The sequence below is a fragment of the Eleutherodactylus coqui genome, chromosome 7 (genome assembly GCF_035609145.1).
Source record: "Eleutherodactylus coqui strain aEleCoq1 chromosome 7, aEleCoq1.hap1, whole genome shotgun sequence".
NCBI lineage: Eukaryota > Metazoa > Chordata > Amphibia > Anura > Eleutherodactylidae > Eleutherodactylus > Eleutherodactylus coqui.
In genome coordinates, this window is record NC_089843.1 from 80,829,499 (window position 1) to 80,854,112 (window position 24,614).

The 24,614-nt window shown below is 46.0% G+C and overlaps 1 protein-coding gene across 4 annotated transcripts in view; it reads left to right on the forward strand.

Moving 5' to 3' along the window:
• Positions 1 to 251: 251 nt before the first annotated feature.
• Positions 252 to 24,614, forward strand: part of BOD1L1 (biorientation of chromosomes in cell division 1 like 1) — a 57,780-nt gene continuing 33,417 nt past the window's right edge. For all 4 annotated transcript variants that reach the window (XM_066573268.1, XM_066573269.1, XM_066573270.1 and 1 more), the window contains exons 1-7: positions 252 to 429; positions 5,723 to 5,847; positions 7,139 to 7,329; positions 16,826 to 17,434; positions 20,600 to 20,749; positions 21,598 to 21,767; positions 22,940 to 23,054. In XM_066573268.1, coding sequence (XP_066429365.1) covers positions 313 to 429; positions 5,723 to 5,847; positions 7,139 to 7,329; positions 16,826 to 17,434; positions 20,600 to 20,749; positions 21,598 to 21,767; positions 22,940 to 23,054 — 1,477 coding nt within the window. In that variant the 5' untranslated portion in view covers positions 252 to 312. The remainder of the gene's footprint in view (positions 430 to 5,722; positions 5,848 to 7,138; positions 7,330 to 16,825; positions 17,435 to 20,599; positions 20,750 to 21,597; positions 21,768 to 22,939; positions 23,055 to 24,614) is intronic.

A 24,614-nucleotide genomic window follows, 5' to 3' on the forward strand; every position in this document is an offset into this window, starting at 1 on the left:
TGATATCTACCAGTAGAGGCCGCACTTGCCGTGCAATCCCTCTCAGGTTACTGCGCATGTGCACACTATAACCCAGTGCTACCACTAGAGGCCACATTCAACGCCTCTCTTCGTCCCTCCACTGTCCTTACAGTGCGCCGGCTCCAGCACTAGATGTCGCTCTTCTCTTAACTCACCGTTGAGCTGCCGCTGACTGGTCTCTCTTGCCTTCAGAAGCGGCACTTTCTCCCAGAATCCCCCGGTGTTTCCGGGTCAGGGGTCGCCGCAGCGGTTACGTTTGTTTTGGGTGATGAGCGGCGGCCGCTGGATATCATGGCCAACCTGCCGCCCGGAGATCCCAAGCTGGTGTCGCTGATCGTCAACCACCTGAAGAGCCAGGGGCTGTTCGACCAGTTCCGCAGAGACTGCCTGGCTGATGTGGACACGAAGGTGAGGAGGGCGAGGGGTGTAGTGGGGGCTGCCTCCTCCCTGTAGTGCTCAGTGTCAGGAGGCTGTGCTACAGGCTAGGTGTTATTGGTGGGGGGTGTTATGCGGACCCTCCGCTGGCAGCACTGTCTTCAGCAGACCATTCCCAGGACTGCCCTAGTTTACAGCGTATGTTATTTCCTCGCGGTGCGGTTGAAACCCTAACATGGAGGAGATCAGCGGCTTACAGACGCTTCCGCAGCTGCTTATCCTTAGGGCGGCGAGTGTAATTCGCTTTGTGTCGTCGCGCTGCGTGTGCAATGACCGTGTGCCGCCGATCGCTGCGCACTATCTTGTGTGTAATACATATAAGCCAGAGCGTGCCGCCATCTTTAAGGCGCAGGTATTTTGCACAATATGTGTGATCACATGGGAGCTTATGGCGGATTCTGCGCAAAACCCACCTGCGGAATACGCCGTCACCACACGCCCTTGTAATGGAGGGCCTACTCACACGGCGGTGCGTCCCGCAAACCGCGCACAGACCTGTTATAGCCCGCGAGGCGGAGCTCGGACCGAAAAGAAACTGCATGTCCTGTTTTTACAGGTGAGAGTAAGGCGGATCTTACGGTAAAGCGCTACGTGTATAACGACTGCACAGTCGGAGGGCAGCGATTTCGCTCTGGTCACGATGGCGTATCTCACGCACGCCATCCTGCGCAGCCTGACTGGCTTGTTTTAATTTACCATTGAGTTGCTTAATGGCATTGTGTATAAACGGCGCACATACGTAATATAACTGCGTATGTACAGCGCTTATTACGCGCCCGTAGAGAACCATAGGCTCAATCGCGCTCAATACGTGGTATAATAGAAGCTGCGGCGCTCTTTTAAGCGTGTTATACGCGATTAATATTGGCAGGTGTGAGAAGATCGATGAAAATCAATGTAGCTTCACGGACGGCACTCACCGCGTATCGTGTGCGTGTATTACGCTGTGCGCCCGCCCTAAGACGTGATGCGGAGCGTCCGTGCAGATCGGACCGCTGTCCATAGAGTTGCATCTGAGGTTCTCAGAACGTCTCCAGCCTCGGGGGCCCTTATACACGTATCGCTCAGGCCCCCGCCATCAGGGAGAATCTGAGCGGTTGTCGATGAGCCGGTGAGCGCTTCACACTGAGCGACAGACGACAGTTCATTCGGTGTTCTGTTTGTGTGCCTAGGGGGCGCCTTCACACCGGTGATCGTGATATCGCTGTGGTTAAAAAAAAAAAAAAAAAAAAAATTTTAAATCGCAGTTTTGTTCCTGAGACGTTGGAGTGTCAGCGATGCCTTTTCTTGCAAAAATATCGCTGCCACTTGCGACTTTCTTGCAGGATTTTGCTGCGTTTTTTTTTATCATGAAAGTCAGTAAAACTTTCTAATGTTAAAAACACATCGCGCAAAATCGCAAGTTTGTGATTAAAAAGCGGGCTCCATAGGGAAGCACCTAATGCAAAAAGATAGGATGGGCCACCATTTTTTTCCCCCTCGCAACATTACATGAGCGAACACTTCGCAGATGTAAAGGAAACTGTTGAAAATCATTGGTTTCACAATTCTGCGATCTTATTCACTCTCGCATTGCGCAATTTTATCACTAGTGTGAAAGCACCCTAAAAACTGATCATCCGTGTAAACTAGCAGCTGTTCATCTATGAAGGCCTGTTTACTGGGAATGGAGGCGGGATGGACCGATCCCTGGCCGCTCCGCCTCCATTCACACAGCGATGATGGTTCCTGTGTAAGAGCGTAGGATTGATCATCGCTGGGACGAGCTGCTGGACATCTGCGCCCGACAGATCATCTCATGTTAAATGGCCCTTGGAGCAGGCTTTCCATAATGACCAATCCGCAGCACACACACCACATCAAAACAGAGTGTCTGCAGCAGACATCACGCCTTCAGATGGAGGGGGGGAAAAGTGCTGCAGGTCTGCCTCAAAGGCTGCTTCAAAACATCACTGCCAAAAGTCCACAGCGTGATCAGATCCTTATGCGATATCCGGACTGGGTAGTGTTTGCTGCGGACACTCCACAGCAGATGCGCAGCGCTAATTCCACATCTGGTGTGTATTTTGATGCAGAATTTGGGGAAGAATTCACCCTTTCCTTTGACATTTATTTCACAGCAGATAAAGTGTATCCTCGCCCTAGGATAGGATATCATAGTGATTGATGGTGTGGAGCGTATTCTTGCCATAGGATGTGATATCACACGCTGACTGATAGTGGTTGGGGGTCTTGTAGCCTATACACCACAAGTGTTTTCTGCAGGTATCTGTGTGCAACACTTCAACCTACAGGATTTGGAAAAAAACATTGTAGTGTAAAGGCTGACTTACACAACAATTCTCACTCCAAGCCGTCTTCTGAGTGATGATCGTTGTGTCTCACTGCACTGACATTGTGCAGTTTTTGTTATGCCGTCGCTCAGTGTTGTCTTTCAGCGTGCTGAAAGATCAGCGATCAGTTATCAGGAATTAACAGCGGGATACAGATACTATTGTTTCAGCTGTATCCCACTCCCTGATGACAGGCGGGGTATGCAGAACACAGCTGTCTAGCTGTGTTCTGCATCCACCACACTCAGAGTGCACAGCTGTATACCAGCTGAGCGCTTCGTGAACAGCTGGATGCTGAAGACAAGCGGTCCAGCTGTGTTCTGCATCCTCCACTCGGAGCGCTCTGCTGTATAACAGCCGGTCGCTCTGAGCAGGGAACAGTTGGATGCAGAAGACAAGCAGCCCCGCTTGTCTTCTGCATCCCCCTCTCGGAGCACAAAGTGATCGCTAAATGTTTGAGCGATCACCTTGCGCTGTAAACGCACACAACGATTATCGCTTTGCGTGTAAACCAGGCTTTAATTGACCGGTGTTAAGGATTTTACACCAGAGCTAGATGTGACATGAAGATCATGTGACGATGCATAAAACCAATGTCTGTGTTGTCCGGCATGCAGCCTCCTGCAGCACCATTGTCAGAAGAAATACAAACATGTTGGATTTTTGTTCATACGTGGCAAAAAAAATTGTAAGGCTGGGTTCACACAGGGCGGATTTGCTGCGGAAATCCACCCGTGGCCGCTAATCTCGGGATTAGCCAGCCATGTGGACGAGATTTCTCAGAAATCTCGTCCACATGGGGCGGCCAATCTGCTGCGGTTAATCCGCCCAAAGCTGCGGCGCGGCTTTGCCGACCGCAGCATGTCCATTCTTTTTTCATTCCGCTGCGGCTGCGCTCTCCTCTCCGGCTGCAGTGGAAGAGCGAGCGGCCGGGCCGCTTCAAAGTTGCCGCGGGTTTTTCCGCGGCGCTTCCCCCGGCGGAAATCTCGCGGTTTTTGCTGCGGCCAAACCGCGAGATTTCCGACGGGAATCCGCCCAGTGTGATCCCAGCCTAAATGTTTTTGGTCACACAACAGGTGAGAAAATCACACGTCCTGTACAAACGTCAAGATACAGAAAAGGGAAATCTAAACAGACAAAGATCACAGAAAGCAGCCATATGCTTACTGATGTACTAATACAAGAGGGCGGGTAGAGGCACTACATCCCTCAGCATGCAGACAGCCAGACTACTATATGAAGGAGCCACTGCACAGGTGAAGGTACTGATGTGCAGCCACAGGTGTGGTTCACCTGTGAGGATGCGGAGCAGCCGCTGGATTGAAATATGGCGTCACTAATAGGTGGTGCACTACATGTACTCTGTGGCCTGACACCCTGTATATGCTTTATCTATGTGCAGGGATAAGTACTAAGCAGCCGCCCCCTCTGTATAAGGAGGTGTGTGAGTGGCTGCACATCAGCACCTTCACCTGTGCGATGGCTCCTCCATATAGCAGTCTGGCTGCCTGCATATCAAGGCATGGGTTGTTTGTAACTGCGCTCTTGTAAGTATACGGCCGCTTTCTGGATTTATTTTCTTGTACATTTGCGTATATGCGTCGGGGCCCGTGCTGACCGAACAGGCGCACAAACGTTAGATTTCTGTGCCTGTTCACGCGTTTTTACAGCGCCAGCCGGTGCACATAGAGGCGCCTATGGCCATGTGAAAGAGCCCTAAGGCTGCCTGCACACGTGTGCGGAATCCGGCCATGGCAGCAGCGATCTCTGCGTGTACCTGCTTCTCTTTTTCTTCACCTGCACTGCGGATGGTCCGCACCGCTCGTCGTCGGACATGCACAGTACAGATTTTCTTTTGAAACTCTTGCAATGTCAATTGTGGACACGCTGCATGTCGGACGGCTTCCATTGCCTTCATTGGAAGTTGTCCACGCAGAATCCACACAAAAATGTAGCATGCTGAGATTTTTTTATTTTTGTTTCCTCTGCGAGTGGAAACTGCAATTGGTTTCTGCTCATGTGCAGGAAGAATCGCTTTTCCAGAGCATGCTAAGGGCGGTATTTGCTGCAGATCCAGAGGTAGATGCCCACTCTTGATTCCGAAATGCAAATCCGCCCGTGTGCAGCCGGCCTAAGGGTGCGTTCACACATCGCTACGCATTTTACACAGCTGAAAAAATCCACGCCAGAGTGATGAAATCGGTGCTGAAAATATCTGCACCAAAACCCATTTGTGTGGATTAGCTGTAGATTTCACCCCTTTGTTTAAATTTAAATGGAAGAGATGAAATCTGGCGATCTGCACCGAAATCAACAACAAAATCTGCACCAAATGGTTTGGGCTTTGGTGAAGATTTGCTGCCAGCTTCTTCCAGCACTGATCTCACCCCTTCAAATCAACAGGGTGAAAGCTGCAACGAGATCTGCGTCCCACCCACCTGTGACCCTCCTGGAGTGTGCTGCCGAATTGGCTCCGATTTCCCCTTTTGGAAAACGTATCCCATGTCTGTCCCCTCCTAGTTTTATTTCCCTGTGCAGTAAGTGACCACAACCACCCCCCATGCCGGTGAGCGGGAGCTCTGGTCACAGTACCCCTCAATACTTGGACTCTCCTAGCTATATATCTTAATAATATTATTAGTTTTTGTTTTTTTAAAAATGCACAAACATTTTTTTATCATAGTTTTGGTGCGATTTAAGGCGTGAAATCTGTTGCAGATTTGCAGCAAATCGGTGGCGTGTGAAGGGACACTTAAAGGGATTATCCAGGTGTTGCACCCCATATACATGGAAATTGTAGGGTTATTACAAGAGGAGGCAATCAGGGATTCTAGGCCCATCCGTACGAGAAGGAGCTGTATGTGGCCCTGAGCCCTTATATGTATATTGCATCATAGCGGCTCACACTGAATGGCGTTTCTTTTCCCTTGCAGCCTGCATACCAAAATCTGAGACAGCGTGTTGATAATTTTGTCTCCAACCACTTGGCGAACCACACGTGGAGTCCTCATCTGAACAAGAACCAGCTGAGGAATAACATCCGGCAGCAGGTGCTCAAGTAAGTAAGACGAGGGAGATCCCGTGTACACCGCCGCTGCTGTGATCACAGTAGATACTGATCTAAGGTCACGTTATAAAACCGTTTGTGTGATTCCGGTTGTTAACTTGGCCAAAACGGATAATTGTCCGTTATACCTCCATCACAAGTTAAGCTACCACTGCCGGCTCTCCGCTCCCCGCTGAACTTCACTTCCTAGAGGGGAGTAAAACGAGCCAACGCTGGGTCATGTTAGCGCCGCAGCTGAAGGGAGCTGGAGATTGGCTGCATCGGTCACATGGTCCTTTTGTTGGGGACATGCTTGCTGGCTCCCTGCACTGGGATGGGAAGACCAGCAGGGAAAGGAGAGCCGGCAGAGGAGCGTGGAAGGAGGAGTATGAGCGCTGTTATTTAACAACTACAGACTGAAGTTTTTGTACAACACGGTGTCCCCGAATAACACCTGTTAAAGGGAATCTGTCACCCGGAACATACTGCCCAAACTGCAGGCATCCTGTTGTAAAGCAGGAGGAGCGGATTGTATATAGTTTTATGGGGAAAGAGTCAGTAGAACTTATATTCTATTCATTTATATCTCTGAGCTGAACAGTCCAATGGGCGGAGCTATCAGAGATTGATGTACAGTCATACCCAGATAGCTGTCAATCACTGATGGCACCATCTGCTTCCAGCCCTGTCCACACTGACAGAAGACCGGGCGATCTAGAAACCGCATAGATATAAGATTGCTGGCAGTTCAGGTCCTACATGATTGTTAAATCAATTACAGAGGTATTCTGCCATTTCTGGCCTCTCTGTAGGATACATCATAAATATCTGCTAGGGTTCCCAGAGGTCTGAGAGCGCACATACCTGGTTGTTCTCCTACTTTTCTCAGTTGGCAGCCACTTTACAATGCTGGACAGGTCGCAGGACTCTTCTTCTCCCAATACCTGGTGGGAGCCCACCTATCGGACATTTCTGATGTATGTTATGCATGTGCCATGATCATCTAGAAGGACCGTGGCACACTATAGAGAACGGCGCCTCTTTAGCTCCCATTCATTAGGGAAATGTGAAGACCGGCCAAAGACTGATGGTAAGTATATAACCTCTTCCACAGGAGTGACCCAACGCTCTGCTCAGTATTACAAGCCTTTCCTTCTAGGTTTCAATTGGGGTCTCATTACATGGACATCTAGTTGAGTCCAGACATAACCTCATCTGGCTCCCATTGGTTTGCTTCCATTTCAATGATGTGAAGGTTCAAGATCTGATTAAGATTGTGGTTTTTGTCTCTACTTTACGCTAGGTCTGGGATGCTGGAGTCCGGTATTGACCGCATTATATCCCAGGTTGTGGACCCAAAAATAAATCACACCTTCAGACCTCAAGTGGAAAAAGTCGTACAAGAATTTTTGGCCACGCTAAACAACAAAGAAGATGCAAATGCAAATCATGAACAAGCAGAAGAAAAGTCGGAGGCGTCTGTGTCTGTCACCGGTACTGAGGTTTTACTTGTTTTACATCATGGTTGAATGTGATGTGGCTGCGTGTTGTTCCCGCAGTGACAATGTAAAATGGCGCAGGTGCAGTACATAAAATCTTGCATGGCTGTTAAATATATCAAATTCTGGAATCTATTAAGAGAAGCATAGAGTCTAGATCACGTGAGGTCATTATCCCCCTCTACTCTCCCTTAGGCTAAATTCATATGGGCAAGTGCAATATCGGGCTGGGAAGCGCTGCCCAATATTGTGCTTGCCAACATGTGTTTTTCACGACCATGCGAGGCGTTTTTCATTCAAAAATATCTCGCATTGCTTCTGTGAAGTTGTGATCCTCAGGCACATGTTTCACCCGTGTTACAGGATCGCAAGAATTTTCCATTGATTTCAATGGGAAACATTGCATCACACTCACATGCACATCGAACGGCATGCGGGTACTTTGCAATGTCTTTTAAGGTCCCATTGAAAACAATAGGTGAGGCGTTCCGAGCGACCGTCAAAAGATAGAACATGCTGCGATTTTTATCCTCGCAGCATCGCTGGCAGAGAAAAAGAATCGCTCAAGTAGAATAAGTCCAATCATTGGAATGCACAAGACTCACGTGAAATTTTTGCATGTGAATGTTGCGTTGGTCAGACCTCATCTGGAATACTGGGTCCAGTTCTGGGCACCCCAACTTAACCCATTTAGGACCGGGTACTGTAAATATACGGCGCCTGGTCCTGGGCTTTAAGCCCAGCCGTATGTAAAATTAAGGCAGGGATTAAAGCCTCCTGCTTCTGCAATCAATCAGAAACATGACAGATTGTCAGCTGTTAGTAACAGCTGATAACCTGGAGAAGAAGTCAGGAGAGGTTTTTAACCCTTTCTGCCTTCTCCTTTCCTGAGTACACAGTGCTCAATGAGCTCTGCGTACCAAAAGTGGTAATATAACTTCCACTACGGGAGCCGGGGGGTCATGTGACCGTCGGGATTCTCTGGCTGTTTAAGGCAGTGCAGAAGCTGTCAAAGTTCCAGCTTCCGCTTGTGTCTCGACCACTGCCGGGCGACAAGTACTTCCGTCCATGTCAGTGGTCGGCACGTGACTCCTGGTGCACGACGTGTCAATCCTACGTCAACCGCGTCTAACCGCCGGATTCAACGGCGAGTGCGCATGTGCGCTGGGAAAGGGGGACTTATACGCACTCGCCATGGACTCCACAGGTTAGATGCGGCCGGCGTAGGAGTGAAGTGTCACGTGCCGACCACTGACCCGGGCGGAAGTACTTGCCGCCCGGCAGTGGTCGAGGCAGTTGCGGAGCTAGAACTTTGCCAGCTTCTGCACTGCCTTGTACAGCCTGCAGGACGGACATCGGAAGACGAGGAGGTGTCTGGTGAACGGCCTGGTGAGGTACAGGTGAGTATACAATTTTTTTTTTTTGCTGACAGAACCCCTTTAAAAGCGGTCTACAAATATCTGAAGGGCTGTCACAGTGCAGCGGGATCAGCCCTATTCTCATTTGCACAAGGAAAGACTAGAAGCAATGGGATGAAACTGAAAGGGAGGAGACACAGATTAGATATTAGAAAACACTGACAGTGAGGGTGATCAAGGAGTGGAACAGGTTACCACGGGAGGTGGCGAGTTCTGCCTCAATGAAAGTGTTCAAACAAAGGCTGGACAAATATCTGTCTGGGATGATTTAATGATCCGGTACTGAGCAGGGGGTTGGACCTGATGACCCTGGGAGTCCCTTCCAACTCTACCATTCTATGCTGGGGCTAATAGAGGGAATCCCAAGTGGAGGGCTGTTTTTTGTTGTTTTTTTTACTTTGATATGCCAGACAGAGTATAGACATGAGTTATCCTGATTGGACAACCCTTTTCAGACTAAATCTACATTAACCCCTTCCCGCTCCAGGGCGTACGTTTATGTCCTGGCAGCAGGGTACTTCCCGCAAAAGGGCGTAAACGTACGTCCTGGGGATAGCGCGAGATCACTTATGATATCGCGCTATTTCACAGCGGCAGCCGGCTGTCAGTCATAGCTGGCCTCCCGCTACAACAGCGGGGGAGCATCGGAGATGCGCGCCCCGCTGTTAACCCATTCCCTGCCAGCGATTTATGTAGATCGCGGCATGGGAGGGGTTCGCTCCCTCTGTGAAGCTGCCGGGCTATCGCGATATAATTGCAGAGAGCCTGGCCTGTTGCTATGGCAACAGGACGCCAGACACTGGCATCCTGTATTGCAATAGCCTGCAATCGCTGTATAAGCGATATGGCATGGCAGTAGCCCTGCCATGCCTTATCACAGCGATCATCAGTGCAGTGTTGTAAGCCCCTCAGGGGGACAAAAATTGTGTGTGTGTGTGTGTGTGTGTGTGTGTGTGTGTGTAAGTAAAAAAAAATCCCTTTTTTAATGCTTTTTCTCATATTGGCATAAAAAAAGATTTAAAAAAAAATTAAAACCCCACATATTTAGTATAACGTTGCATACAATAAGTTGCACATGCTTTTGAATGTGCACGAAAAAAGCGTTAAAAAAAGGCTAAAAAACTGAGGTAAAATGCTAATTTTTAGCACCCAGCTTGCCTCCCTAAGAACACAATAAAAGTGATCAAAAAAGCCGTATGTACCCCAAAATGGTACCAATTAAAAACTACAGCTCGTCTCTCAAAAAATAAGCCCTCACAGAGCTCCGTACATAGAAAAATAAAAAAGTTACAGGACTTTGAATGCAACGATATAGAAAAAAACATTTCCAAAAAAAGGGTTTTTATTGCAGAAAAGTGGAAAAACCTTAAAAAAAATATAAGAATTTTGGTATCGTTCTAACCGTACCGACCCGCAGAAAAAATGGAATGTCTCATTTATGCTGCATGATTAACACTGTAAAAAAAATTAAAAAATCTATGGCAGAATTGATGTGTTTTCTCTTCCTGTTATCATAAAAAAGTTTTACAATATAGTCTATCTACCCAAAAATGGCACCATCAAAAACTACAGTTCGCCACGCAAAAAACAAGCCCTTATTCGGCCGCGTCGACGGGAAAGTAAAAAAGTTATGACTTTTGAAAACTAGAAGAAAATCCGCCAAAAATCGTTGCGTCCTTAAACCCAAAATAGGCCATGTCATTAAGGGGTTAATTGTAATTTGCTGGAGTCTGACCCTAATGGAAGGGAATAGTCCCCATTCACTTTGTTATAGGGTACATCCTGCCATGTGTTAAGGCAGCAGAAATGCAGTCCTAAGCTCCCGCTCACGACCTGAATGGTTGCGAGTTCAATCCCCGCGTAGTTCAGGTAGCGGCTCAAGGTTTACTCAGCCTTCCATCTTTCCGAGGTCGATAAAATGAGTACCCAGCTTGGTGGGGGGTAATAAATAAATTACCTGAAAGCGCTGCGGAATAAGTTGGCGCTCATACAAATAACAAGATTTATTATTTTAATCATGCTGTCTCTGACAGCTGACACTCGCCCACAACAGCCTATCACGGCTGTGAAGCCTTGAAATGCCTCTATAGGCACTCAGGGATTTCGCGTGCCCTCCTGTGATGAGATGATCAGGGGGTGTTCGGTTATCTCGACAGCCTAGGGGCTCCTGAAGGCCCCCGGGCCTGCTGTGCATTTTTGCCTAGTAAGACGGGCCTGTGGCCTGACTTTGTTGCATACCAAATTTGAACTACTGTATTATTGCAGCTTATGGTATAAGCGACCAGTCTATCGGAACTTGAAGCCCCCTATGGGAATTTTTAAAAAGAAGTAAAAAAGTGGAAAACAAAGTTTATAATTATAAAAAATAAAGGATACTATAAGTATGATATCGCTGCATACGTAAAAGTCCGATCTATCAAAATAACACATTCATCCCACACAGTAAATGTCTGGGGAAAAAAAAACACCCCATAATTGCGCTTAAAGACATACTAAATACTCGCTCCCCAATGGTACAGCACAAATAAAAGCACATCGGCATGGCGTCACCCTGAGACATGTCTTTCAGCAACAGGCTTCATCTGGGAGTCGGCTGAAGGCTGTTGCTGATCTGCATGTCTGGGTTGGTGTTGTCCGCTGGACTTTTGTCTCTTGTAAGACTTATCACTGCTTTTGATGACTTTACCTATATTAGTAAAAACTGTATTTTCGATGACCTTGTGGCTATCGGCAGTCGTTTCTTCTGTAACTTATATTTGGTTTGGTAACAGATTTATTGTTTGTCCTGTATGTGTTTGCAGTAGTTTATTCCCGTTAGAGGTTGTTCCATCTCGGCAGGTTATTCCCTCTTCACAGGATGAGGGCTCAATGATACTGGCGTATTTGGCCTGCGTATTTTGCACATATTTTTCACACGTAATGGGGATTTAAGAGATGCAGCAAATATTCGTGTTATGTACTGCATATTACACATGAAACCTTTTGCGTAATACGCAGCCCTCATATGCCAGTATGAGTGAGCCCTAAGGGAAAATCTGCTGATCGGTCGGCTTCCAACCTTGGGATCCCTACTGACTCAAAAATAAATATTGCCCTTGGTTCATTCTTAAAGGGGTTGTCCCGCGCCGAAACGGTTTTTTTTTTTTTTTTTTCAAACCCCCCCCCCCCCCGTTCGGCGCGAGACAACCCCGATGCAGGGGTTAAAAAAGAACACCGGAGAGTGCTTACCTGAATCCCCGCGCTCCGGTGACTTCTTACTTACCTGCTGAAGATGGCCGCCGGGATCTTCTCCCTCGGTGGACCGCAGGGCTTCTGTGCGGTCCATTGCCGATTCCAGCCTCCTGATTGGCTGGAATCGGCACGTGACGGGGCGGAGCTACACGGAGCCGGCATCCTGCACGAGCGGCCCCATTGAGAAAAGAAGAAGAAGACCCAGACTGCGCAAGCGCGGCTAATTTGGCCATTAGACGGCGAAAATTAGTCGGCTCCATGGAAACGAGGACGCTAGCATCGGAGCAGGTAAGTGAAAAACTTCTTATAACTTCTGTATGGCTCATAATTAATGCACAATGTACATTACAAAGTGCATTAATATGGCCATACAGAAGTGTATAGACCCACTTGCTGCCGCGGGACAACCCCTTTAAGTTTTGACAGTGATAGCCACACAGGTAGCAGAATTCAAGTGTTTTGCAATATCTGGCAGTCCCATTGAAATTGTTGTGATCTCTTGGATCAGTGAGGGTCCTAGCAGTCAGACCCCCACGAACAGCAGATTAAGCCCTTTTCTTGTCCGTGTTATTGGAATCGGTGTTGCTGCTCATGCAGTGATATTACCAAGACCTTTTAGGACCTTGGGCGCAGACTTCTAATCACTCTATTGGTGGCTATACTTATAGGGATGGGCTCACAGGCTCTCTTCAGACTATCAGGGTGCCCCTTCAGGAAGGAGGTACTTCGTGGAGAATCCTCCAGGCGCTGCTCTGGTTGCCCTTTGCCTGTCCTCAGGTCTTTTTTTCTCTTTCCTCCTGATCTCCATATTCTCTCTCGCTTTGCCTGAGACCTGTGGTACTACTTCTCACAGCAGCGAGGACTAGTACCACCAGCGCAGGATAGGGTAGCTAGCTCCTTTATTCTTGTGCCCCTTCTGCAGTGCCCATGGCTGCAAGTGAATTAGACCCTAGCACCATGTCTGACCCCAAGGCAGAATGCTCCAGTCTATCAAGGTCTTGCAGTAAATAGTGATTGTTTCATGCTGGATCAGGTCAGCCATGCTGGAGGCATACCGTGCAGAGGGCAGAGATTCTCCCTTCTGTGTTACTGCACATTCGACCTGGGCTGTGGGCGCATCTTGAGTATCGCGTAATGGCGCTTCCGCCCTTCAGATCAGCAAAGCTCCTGGACCTCTTTGCACACATTTACAAAATTTTCCGAGGTTCACACTTTTGCATCCTCGGACGCCTCTCTTGGTCGGTGCATTTTGCAGACAGCCATATAACTACCCGCTTGTCGTCTTACATATTTTTCCCACCAATGACACAGACAACAAAAGTAGATTTTTGTACTTGATGTAAAATCTTTTTGTCATCTTATTAATTGGGGGGGCGGCCCTCATCCAGTTTTTTTTAACTTTCTATTTTGGGATTTGTTTGCTATCTCCCTCCTAGTTGGAGTGTTTTCCCTGGAGTTGCGCACGATTCTCCGCTATTGCGGTTTAATTCCTAATGTTTTATAAGTTACACTACGCATCGTTTTTCGTATCCTACTCTGGTGCTCCTACTACTTACATACAAACTGATACGCCTGGCGCTTGTAGGAGCTAACCATTTTTTTGCTTAGTGTCCGCCTCCTAGTGGCAGTAGTTATACCCACGGCACAAGCTGCGTCCCCGAGTGAACATGACAAGAAAAAGATATGACGGTAAATACAAATATCTAATTTTTACAAGGGATTACTCCCAACAGCCATCCCAGGGCTGATCAGTCCTTTGCTTTTAAGGCCCATTTACACCCAACGATTATTGCTCAAAATTTGTTGGAACGACCGAAAATGAGTGATAATTGTTGCGTGTAGATGCTACCATCGTACATTTTCTGTCTGAACGATGATTTTAACCTAATAAGGACCAAGCACAGTAAATCTATGGCTCTTGGTCCTGGGCTTTAATCCCAGCCAATAGTAAAAATACTGCGGGGATTAAAGCCTCTGCTTGTGCAATCAATCAGAAGCAGAAGGGGTGGTCCGTTGTTAGCAATAGCTAAGAACCCTCAAGAAGAAGGCAGGAGGAGTTTTTAACCCTTTCTGCCTTTTTCTTTCTTTAGTACATAGCGCTCTATGTACTTGAAAGTGGAAGTGAATGGAGGGAGAGCGGTCCGGGGGGGCATATTAACAACTTCCTCTGCACTTCTGCCACAAACACCAATCAGGTTGCTCGAATTGTGAATCAGCCAACCCAAACAACTAATCCGGTTGCTGGAAGCCAACCCAAACAACCAATCAGGTTGTGATTGTGGCAGAAGTGCGGAGGAAGTGGTTAATATGCGTCCGGGGATCATTTGGGCCCACCTGTCTCCATTCACAGTAAACAGGCAGTCGTTCATAAATGAACTGCCTGTTTTAAAGTGCCTGTTAAACTCCTTCCCGCTATAGCACATACAGTTACGTCTTGCGGGGTCGGGGTATGTATTAAGAGAGATTGCTGGACCTCTTTATACAGCGCGGACGCCGGCTGTTTATTGCAGCTGGCACCTGCAAGCAATAGCTGCAATCAGCCGTGCGGCTGATTGGCGCTATTAACCCTTTCAATGCCGCTGCCAATTCTGACACGTATGGCACCCCCGCAATGAGATTGCAGGGTGCCGTGGGGGTGTCATGGCAGCTGGGGGCCTTCTGAATGGCCCCAGGACTGTCTTAGCTGACTGCCTATCAAGCTATGCCCACGGGGTGGCTTGATAGACTGCCTACCCGATAGCAGTATTATTTAATGCTGTGGCATTAAGTATTACTGCAGGAGCGATAAAAGCATAGCTAGCTAGTTGTTGTGCCCTGTGATACTTAAAAAAAACAAAACTCTGTTTTGACATATTTATAATAAAATCTAAATAATTTAATTTAAAAAAAAAAACATATTTGGTATTGCTGCGTCCGTAAAAGTCCAATCTATTAAAGTAATGCATTATTTATCCCGCACGGTGAATGTTGTCTAAAAAAATAAATAAATAAAGAACGCCAGAAATGCACTTTTTTGGTCACTCTGTCTCTCAGAAAAAAATGCATTAAAAAGCGATCGAAAAGTCATATGTATTCAAAAATGGTACTGAGACAGACTGCAGGCTATCCCGCAAAAAATAAGCCCCCACACAACTATGTTGAGGGAAAAATTTAAAAAGTTATTGTGCGCAGAAGATGGCGGCAGAAAATAATAAAAAAAAAATTAAATGTCTTTGAAAAACAATAAAAGTAGTACAGCAAAAAAAACTATACAAGTTTGGTATCGCAGTAATTGTACAGACCCAACTTGCAGTTTGTGCGCCATAGAAACAAGACGCACCGAAAGATGGCGGAATGACATTTGTTTTATTTTACTCCACTTAGAATTTTTTTTTAAGTTTTTCAGTACCTTATATGGTACATTAAATAGTACCTCTGAAAAATATAACTCGTCCCGCAAAAAACAAGCCCTCACACAGCGACGTCGATGGATAAATGAAGGAGTTACGATTTTTTTAAAAAGGGGGAGGAAAAAATGAAAATGCGGGGGGAGGGAGGCGTGTCATTAAGGAGTTAAACAGCAGCCCAATGATGATTTTATGGTCTGTATAAAAGATCCAGTCAGCGATTCTATTGCCGATCTGTCTTTCGCGGTGTGCGTTCGCACTGCAAACTATCGTGCAAACCACTCCATTTAACGATCAACTTGCACAATAGTGGTGCGGTGTAAACGCGGCTCACCTATAGTATGCGTATGTTAGAGAATATATTCCTCAAAGGGTCTTTATAACTGCGATGCTAGAGATGAGACATCGATAAGTAATATTATAGTTGATTTAAGTATTCCTATTATGTGGGCATAAGAGATTAGAGTGAAGAGAAGATGTTTATGCTAAATGATTCAGGGCGTTACGAGATATAAGGGCACAGAAGCTTATCTATACTAGACAGAGACTCGCAGCCTAAGCCAGTCGACCTCATAGAGTTATCAAACTTCTCAAGAGTGGGATGATATGATGCAGCAAATGACACGGCTATAAGACGACCACCCTGGTTTCTGATGGGAACATCTGTGGATAGATAAGCCGCACCCTCGCTATCTCACTAATGCTCTAGTTGGATAAGAACGTACTGTTTTTCTATTGGTTGTAATGAAGCCGCTCCCGGCAAACCCATGCTTACTGCTTGGTATAAATACCCGCTGCTTGATGCATCCTCTGACTACACCAACTGTGTATGATTGTCTTGATTTCCGCAGCAGCTCCTGAATACTCTTATTCCCGCTAATTTGGCACAAGCAAGATATGCCGGATATATCACAACTAGAGATGAGCGAGCATACTCGGTAAGGCGATATACTCGAGAGACAGCATCGCCTTTTTCGGGTACCTGCTGGCTCGTCCCTGAAGATTCGGGGGGGTCGGGGGTGGTGCAGGGCAGCGAGGAGGAGAGTGAGAAAGATCCCTCTCTCTCTCTCCCGATTTCCCCCCGCGGCCCCCCCCCCCCCCCCCCCCCCCCCCCCCCCCGAATCTTCAGGGACAAGCCAGCAGGTACCCGAAAAAGGCGATGCTGTCTCGACTATATCGCCTTACTGAGTATGCTCGCTCATCTCTTATCACAAGCGATAACTTGCTGATAATTGAGAGATCAGTGTACTAAAAAATCGCATGAAGTTGACTTAAAAGAATGGACAGTCTCAAGAATTGTAGGTCTGAAACTTCCCAAGACTGGGACTTGCCCATTAAAGAGTGTCTTCAATTTCTGTATCAAAGTTATCAGAATTTTTGGATTCAAAAAATTGTATTGTGCCTTTATGACTGTTTGTGTAATTTTTATTTATTTTTTTCCCATTCTCCTCCTAAGGTTCTGCATCTATGGTTGGACCCAGCACCAGTGTTGCTAACGATGCCATGTCCATTTTGGAAACCATAAGTTCCTTGAATCAAGAAGCCACGGCTGCCTGGGCCTTGTCTGAGAACTCGAACCATAAAAGTACGGACAAGGTACCCAGGAAGCCTCCTCCACCGCAGAGCACTGATGTGTTCATAGAAGAGGCACTGGAGAATGACAAACCCCCTCCTGAAATCTCCAGTGAAAGTGTGGAGCCACTCATCAATGTAGAAGATATAAATGACATTACACCTCCAGCTGAGGACATTAAGAATTCAGTCAATGAAGCAATTAGCTCCACGCAAAGCAAAGACACTCCAAATGACATTGATGAACAGAGACCGAAATCTGTGGAGAGAGTAGAGAAGAAAATCGAGGTCAGCGAGAAACCAGACCGGAAGGAGGAGAAGAAAGAAATTAGGACAGAGAAAAGAAACGAGCACGTGAAGAGGAGTGATGACACCGCAAGGCAGAAGGAAGAGAAGTCCGGGAAGGAGAAGGAAGGCGACGCGGAACCTGCTAAACACAGTAATGCTGAAAAGAGTAGCAGCAAGCAGAAGGCTGCTGACTTTATGAAGGAAGGTAGGAGCTACTCACCCCTCGCACTATTATACATTACATACAGGGAAAATCAGACAATGCCTCATCTATAGAGATGAGCGAGCGTACTCGGAAAAGCACTACTCGCTCGAGTAATTTGCTTTATCCGAGTATTGCTGTGCTCGTCCCTGAAGATTCGGGTGCCGCTGCGGCTGACAGGTGAGTCACAGCGGGGAGCAGGGGAGAGCGGGCGGGAGAGAGGGAGAGAAAGATCTTACCTCCGTTCCTCCCCGCTCTCCCCTGCAGCTCCCCGCTCTGTGCCGGCACCCGAATCTTCAGGGACGAGCACAGCGATACTCAGATAAAGCCAATTACTCGAGCGAGTAGTGCTTTTCCGAGTACGCTCGCTCATCTCTACTCATCTATTAATATGTGGGTCTTCATTTATGAATGTTGTAACCTGAATTAAGGTGGGCAGTACTGCCTTGTGCATGGATAAGTAAATTGCTTCAAAGATGATTCCCCTAATTCTTGCCTGCTTTTGTCTCCTAAGTCCAATTATGTTTGTGGTCACCCAAAAAAATCAGTGCTATTACCTACAATAGAGAGTTTTTACACTAAACTGTAGATTCACTAGTAGCAGTCGCTACAGTAGACGTAATGCAGAATCAAACAGGTGGGAACTTGAAGAGCCGTGAATAAGAGGTGATCAAGGCTCATGAGGAGCTGAAACTAGTCATCTGGACCTGTGATTTTTACATGCACAGATTACAATAAAAGGAGTTTTTATTCACGGCACTTCAAGTTCCCACCTGTTTGATTCTGCATTACGTATAAATACCACCGGATCGAGTGGTTAATGAAGTATGTGAGTATACTCCTATATGTGAAATATATGCTGCAAGCTGAAGTGGATAAGACGAGGTGAGACTTTTTTTGTCGCTACAGTAGACACTGCACTGATTGAAGTGTTTGCAGGAAATGCTGTGTTTGTTGTGCTTCCTGTAGCCATCACTAGATGGCGCTTTCTGTATACATAGACTCAATAACACCGTATGCAGTAAGAATCCTTTAGTGGCAGCAGCATGTTCTTTTTCAACCCATGATGTTATAGAGCAGGAGGAGCCGAGCAGATTAATATATAGTTTTATGGGGAAAGATTCAGTAGGACTTGTATTTTATTCATTTGCATCTATGCACATCCCGAGCTGAACAGTCCAATGGGCGGAGCTATCAGTGATTGACAGCTGTGTATGACTGTACATATAGAAATGGCCATCAATCACTGATGGGACCGCCCATTGGACTGTCCAGCTGAGAATGAGCAGGGATACAAATGAATAAAATACAAGTTCTACTAAAACTATATATCAATCTGCTCAGCTCCTCATGCTCTATAATACGTCTGCAGTTTAGACCGAATGTTCAAGCTTACAGACTCCCTTAAAAAAAAATGTAAGTGGGGTCAAAAGGCGAAAAAATGGGGGAATGTGGGTGACCAAGAAAAGGCCTGGAATTGGTTATATTAAATAGTTCAGCTATACCGATTGTGTTTATTTTTTTAATTCAGATTTTGTGTGTGTGTGTGGGGGGGGGGGGGGTTAAACTTGTAATCCTTTTTATCTATTTTCTATTTTAAAAAAAAAATAGTAAACCTTTTATTCCCATTTTTATTTAGTCCCATTATGAGACTTTAAATTGTGATCACTTGATGATTTGTACTATATGCTGCCATATTTCTGTATTGCAGTACATAGCACTTTGCGGTGTTTCTAATTAAAGGGGTTGTCTCGCGAAAGCAAGTGGGGTATACACTTCTGTATGGCCATACTAATGCACTTTGTAATATACATCGTGCATTAAATATGAGCCATACAGAAGTTATTCACTTACCTTCCCTGCGCTGGCGTCCCCGTCTCCATGGCTCCGTCTAACTTCAGCGTCTAATCGCCCGATTAGACGCGCTTGCGCAGAAGAGTCTTCTGCCTTCGGGTCTGTCCGGCAGCAGCGGCGTTCTGGCTCCGCCCCCTTCTACGCGGCATCGCGTAGCTCCGCCCCGTCACGTGTGCCGATTCCAGCCAATCAGGAGGCTGCTTAGATGCTGCTACTAAACAGTTAAACGGCTGAGATCTGAGCTATCGCGATTGTTGCCAGCCGTACTCTGCTGGCCCCGTCCGGGTTTGATGTGGTTCCGGCTCCCAAGGCCACACGATGTATATACACATATTGCAGTCATTAAGGTGTTAAAGAATTATAAATGCGGTGATTAAAGAGTCAAACAATCACCAATAAGATGTTTTTGCACTTTTCTATGGCTTTCTAAAGTTGGGTTAATGTTGGAGGCTGCAACTGCTTTTTTCAGCCTGTGGAAGGGTCAGCTTGTCTGCCTGTGCCTAACCCTGTACAAGCTGTCGTGACATACAGGATCCCTTCAGAGTCAGACTATCAGTGTGCTGCTCCTCGGACACTAAGGTTTGCAAAGGGAGCCGATCTATTGTCTTCCTATTCACTGCTTAGAGCCCTGCCTGTGGAAGGACGATGCAAAACCTATAACGGGCATTTCATTTAGAATTACCTCATGCCATAAGAAAATCAAGGAAGCAGAGAAAAGTAAATGGCTTAAGGCATAAGTGTGTGGAGTGTGACCAAGTAAACTAGGAGAAGAGCGGTGCGGATTATAGTCATGGACTGGGCACACCGAGCTCTTCGCATAGTTTTGGCTGCTTTCCAGCTTATTTTCCCTGGAGTAGAGTCCCATTTCAGGAATTTTGTTAATTAGCATAAGACTGCTGTACATTATTTTTAGACTATACACATGCTGTGTAATAGATCATTATTATCCTCTGTTAGCGACGGCCCGAGGAAAGGAATATGCCTTTGTTTCTATAAAAGGTCAGCTTAAGTCAGATGCATTGTTCTCCTTTTATAATGAGAGCTGCATGCCATGAACATAACCTTCCGTGTCAATCATCAAAATGAAGGGCTGCTGTGTATGTTGTGACGACGGACTGAAGGCGTACTTGGATGGCAGAACATCGGCATGCCCACCATGTCATACCATGGTTTTCCTTGATAAAATTGGCTATTTGCCGGGAGCGGGAATCAAGGCGATCAGTCAAATGCCCCTCTGGTTGTTATACTACAAACAAGCTGTTACTATCACTGCTCTTCATTACAAGTCTTCAGTTCATTTGTCATGTTTTACAGAATGTGCCTTACCCGATTCTGACGTCGATGCTTTTTCGGATGTGACGGTCAGCTCTGTGCACACCAGTGACTTATCCTCATTTGAAGAAGACAGCGATGAAGAAGATGCTGTGTCGGATAGTACAGAAGAGGGCGAAATTACTTCTGATGGTAAATTCCAAAGTTGGAAATGAGCATTAGCTGTCATCTACTTTGTTTGCTAGCTGTGAATTGGCGCTGCAAAACTTTGTTCGCTTGACCAAGCAGTAACTTCCATTATTCTAGTTTGTCTTCATTACTATATCATTTTTACAATTGAATGTGCAGCTTAAAAAGGTAGTCTAGGAAGTTTATTAAGAAAAAAAATGGCCGCCACCTGCAGCCTTTGACAAATGTGTCTTAGAATGTAACTAAGAAGGTTTGATGAGACCCAGGAGAAAGGGAAAAGGGAGCGAGCCATGGACAGGAGGCGAAGCCAAACACCTACCTCTTTGTTCCTGTCAGGCTATCGCACCTCTTACTACATTGGGTACATCTTGTGCCATCCCTGCGCCAAAAATAGGAATCTATGCCAGTTACGAGCTGGCGTAGATTTCGGTTATAATTTCCGCCAGTTTCAGGTGTGAATTATAGAAACTGCGACCAGGGCTGCGGAGTCGGTAGGCCAAACCTCTTCATTCCTTTATATATGACTCCATGTTTTTAAGTGATAATTATAGCAGTACATTCCTACTGACTCCGACTCCTCCAAAATTGGACTCTGACAACGACTCCGACTCCACAGCTCTGACTGTGGCGGGCCATGGGTGGCCATACCTTCACTAAGTCCTGCCGCATTCTTAAATCACTTTTTCAAAGTGGCGAGAAAAGGTAAAGTCGCTAATTGGGAAACAAATATGGCGTGTGCCGAAACTTGTGACTTGTAGACGCCAGGAAGCTTGCATTAGTTGTTCGCTATATTCCCTCCCTAGTTCACTAGCTGGAGGCATGGGGTATTACATGTAAACATTTTATTTTAGATGAAGAGGAGAAAGTAGATCCAGAGAATAAAGCCAAATCGTCTGGTGAACACGGGGAAACCAAGACAAAAGGCACCCGGCATGCCTATGTCCATAAGCCATTCCTGTACTCTAAGTACTACAGCGATTCAGATGATGAACTGACCGTAGAGCAGCGCCGGCAATCTGTGGTGAGTTTGCTTGTAGTGCATAGAATATGTACTTTTTATATGCTTTTTTAGGAGAGCTTGCATCATCATCAACTTTCCCACCCTTCCAGTAGTCCTTTTGGATATACACTTTAAATTTGTTCTTATCTTGTTGTAAACCATAAATGAATTTCTCTGTATATAACATCAGGTAAAGGAGTATGAGAGGCTGAACCTATTTCATAGTGTCATACTAAGCATTTTTATACAGTGGTCCCATAAACCATGTGATTCACGGACCTAGTGCTGAATGTGATCATGTGACCCCTGTATAGAATAGTTCTCACCATGTGCTACCATGTATGGATTGACCCCTGGCTGTAATATATACATGTAAACACTTGCCTGCGGGAGTGTAGGAACCTTAACCCCTTAAGGATGCGGCCTTTTTTTTCCTTCCATTTTTAAAAGCTCATAACTTTTTTTTTTTTTTTTTTTTTTATTTATCCATCAACGTAGCTGTCTGAGGCTTGTTTTTTGTGGGACCAGATGTATTTTTCAATAGTATTATTGCTTTATTTATTTGTCTCCGCTGCTCTGCTCCCTAGTGCTGTGCAAGGAGAAGCCATTCTGTGTTACAGACGGCTTCTCCTCTTCACAGCACCTTTTCCCCACTGGACCCGATGCACTGTCAGGGTCTCGATGCATGAGGTTGTGACATGTAGTACTGTACACCCGATGTACTGATACCCTGACAGTGCGTCGGGTCTGGCAGTGAATGGGCTCTGTGAAGGGGAGAAGGCGTCTGCAGCGCAGAATGGCTTCTCCTTACACAGCGCTGGGAAATAGAGCAGCGGAGGCAGGAGGATATTAAAAGTAGCGCTTAGAGACAGGTGATGGGGGCACAGATGCAATTATGTCTAAAAAACACTAAAATATAAAGTGAGCTTTGTTAATAAACGGTTATATGGAAACAGCTGTGCCTGCACTAGAGAGAACAAAAAAAGACCATACGCTTCGGACAAGGGGTGAATAGCTCCATAAATAAAGATAAAGAACCACCACTTCAGTCAATTTCTGAAAACGCACTGAAAAAAATGAGAACAATGCCAGAATATTCTTTACTATGGTTACTGTTTTTATTTACTGCAATTGTAAATGATTTGTTTCATCTGTCTGTCCTGTTACTATTTTAATGCATGATATTCTTGTAGGCCAAGGAGAAGGAAGAGAGGCTGTTAAGAAGACAGTTGAAGAGGGAGAGACTGGAAGAAAAACGAAAACAGAAGGCTTTAGAGAGGGGCAAGGCTTCAAAAATGAAGAATCATGGTAAACCACATCATATACACATTCATTAGAACAGATCAATATATTGTGTGTGTTATCGATGGAGTATATTAATACTCCCCTGTCTCTGGGCAGTTTTACTCATAGTACTGTATTTTTTCCAGCCACCCTTTGAAAACATTGAATAGGTTAATTGGCTTCCAATGAAATTGATAATCGTGTGATTTTGAGAAATTAGACTATGAGCCTCTAATGTGTTCACACATTACATATACAATGCAGATGCTCCCTCCGAACTTGCAGGCAGTAAATCCTCGGCATATTGATGATTAATAGAGATGAGAGAGTATACTCGCTAAGGCTAACTACTCGAGTGAGTAGTGCCTTATCCGAGTATCTCCCCGCTCGTCTCTAAAGATTTGGCTGCCGGCGTGAGTGACAGGTGAGTTGCAGTGGTGAGCAGAGGGGAGAGAGGGAGAGAGAGATCTCCCCTCCGTTCCTCCCCGCTCTCCCCCGCCGCCGGCCCCCGAATCTTTAGAGACGAGCGGGGAGATACTCGGCTAAGGCACTACTCGCTCGAGTAGTTAGCCTTAGCGAGTATGCTCGCTCATCTCTAATGATTAACCATTCAGTCGTTGACGACTGGGTCACCCTATGGATCGTCTCTCGCCATTTTCATCTATCAATTACAGTTTATTTTAACTGGCAAATAGTCATGCCAATGTCCGCCATGATTGTATCTAAACTTCTTCTTTGTGAACCACTGACAAATCCCAGATACATATCCTTCTCCAGTCTATTTGTTTGCATGATGTGTCCAAAATAATAAGGCTTTTGTTTTGAAATCTTCGTTTTAGGAATGTTTTTGGCCTGACATGATCTAGTACATCCTTGTTAGTGATTCTCGCTATCCTTGGGATCCAACAGGTTCTTCTCCAGCACCATAATTCAAAAGCATCTAACTCCTCCTGTCATCCTTTTTCAGTGTCCGGCTTTCACAAGCATAGGTTGCAATGGGAAGAAATAATTGAATTTACTAGGCAGCACTTGTTTTTGAAACTAATGTCTTTACTCTTCCAGATCTTGTCCATGCCTAGCCAAGGCACACGACTCAGTGCTATTCATCGTTTAATTTCTGAACTGTATTCTCCATTGTCATTTATCTTGGACCCTAGGAGTATCTAATCTGGTTCAGCATCAGTCTCTTCGTTGCCAATTTTGATGGTGGTTTTAGCATTTCCAGCAGTCGTCACGATCTTTGTCTTTTTGATGTTTAAGAAGAGCCCTTCTAGCTCACTTCATTAACTGTTCCAGATCATCTTGACTTTCTGCGAGAAGGGTGGTGGTATCAGCATATCGCTGATTGTTTATGTTCTGCCCTGCTATTTTCACACCAATTTCTGACTTGGCCAAACTGATTTTCTTCATAACTGCCTCAGTGTACATGTTGGAAAGAAATGGTGACAGAATGCACCGCTGGTAGACTTCTTCTTTTTTGATTTTGAACCAGTCTTTGTCCCTGATTGGTGTTCTGACTGTTGCTTGCTGATTGATACATAGTGATCTTATGAGCTCCAATATGATGTGTTGGGACACCCATTT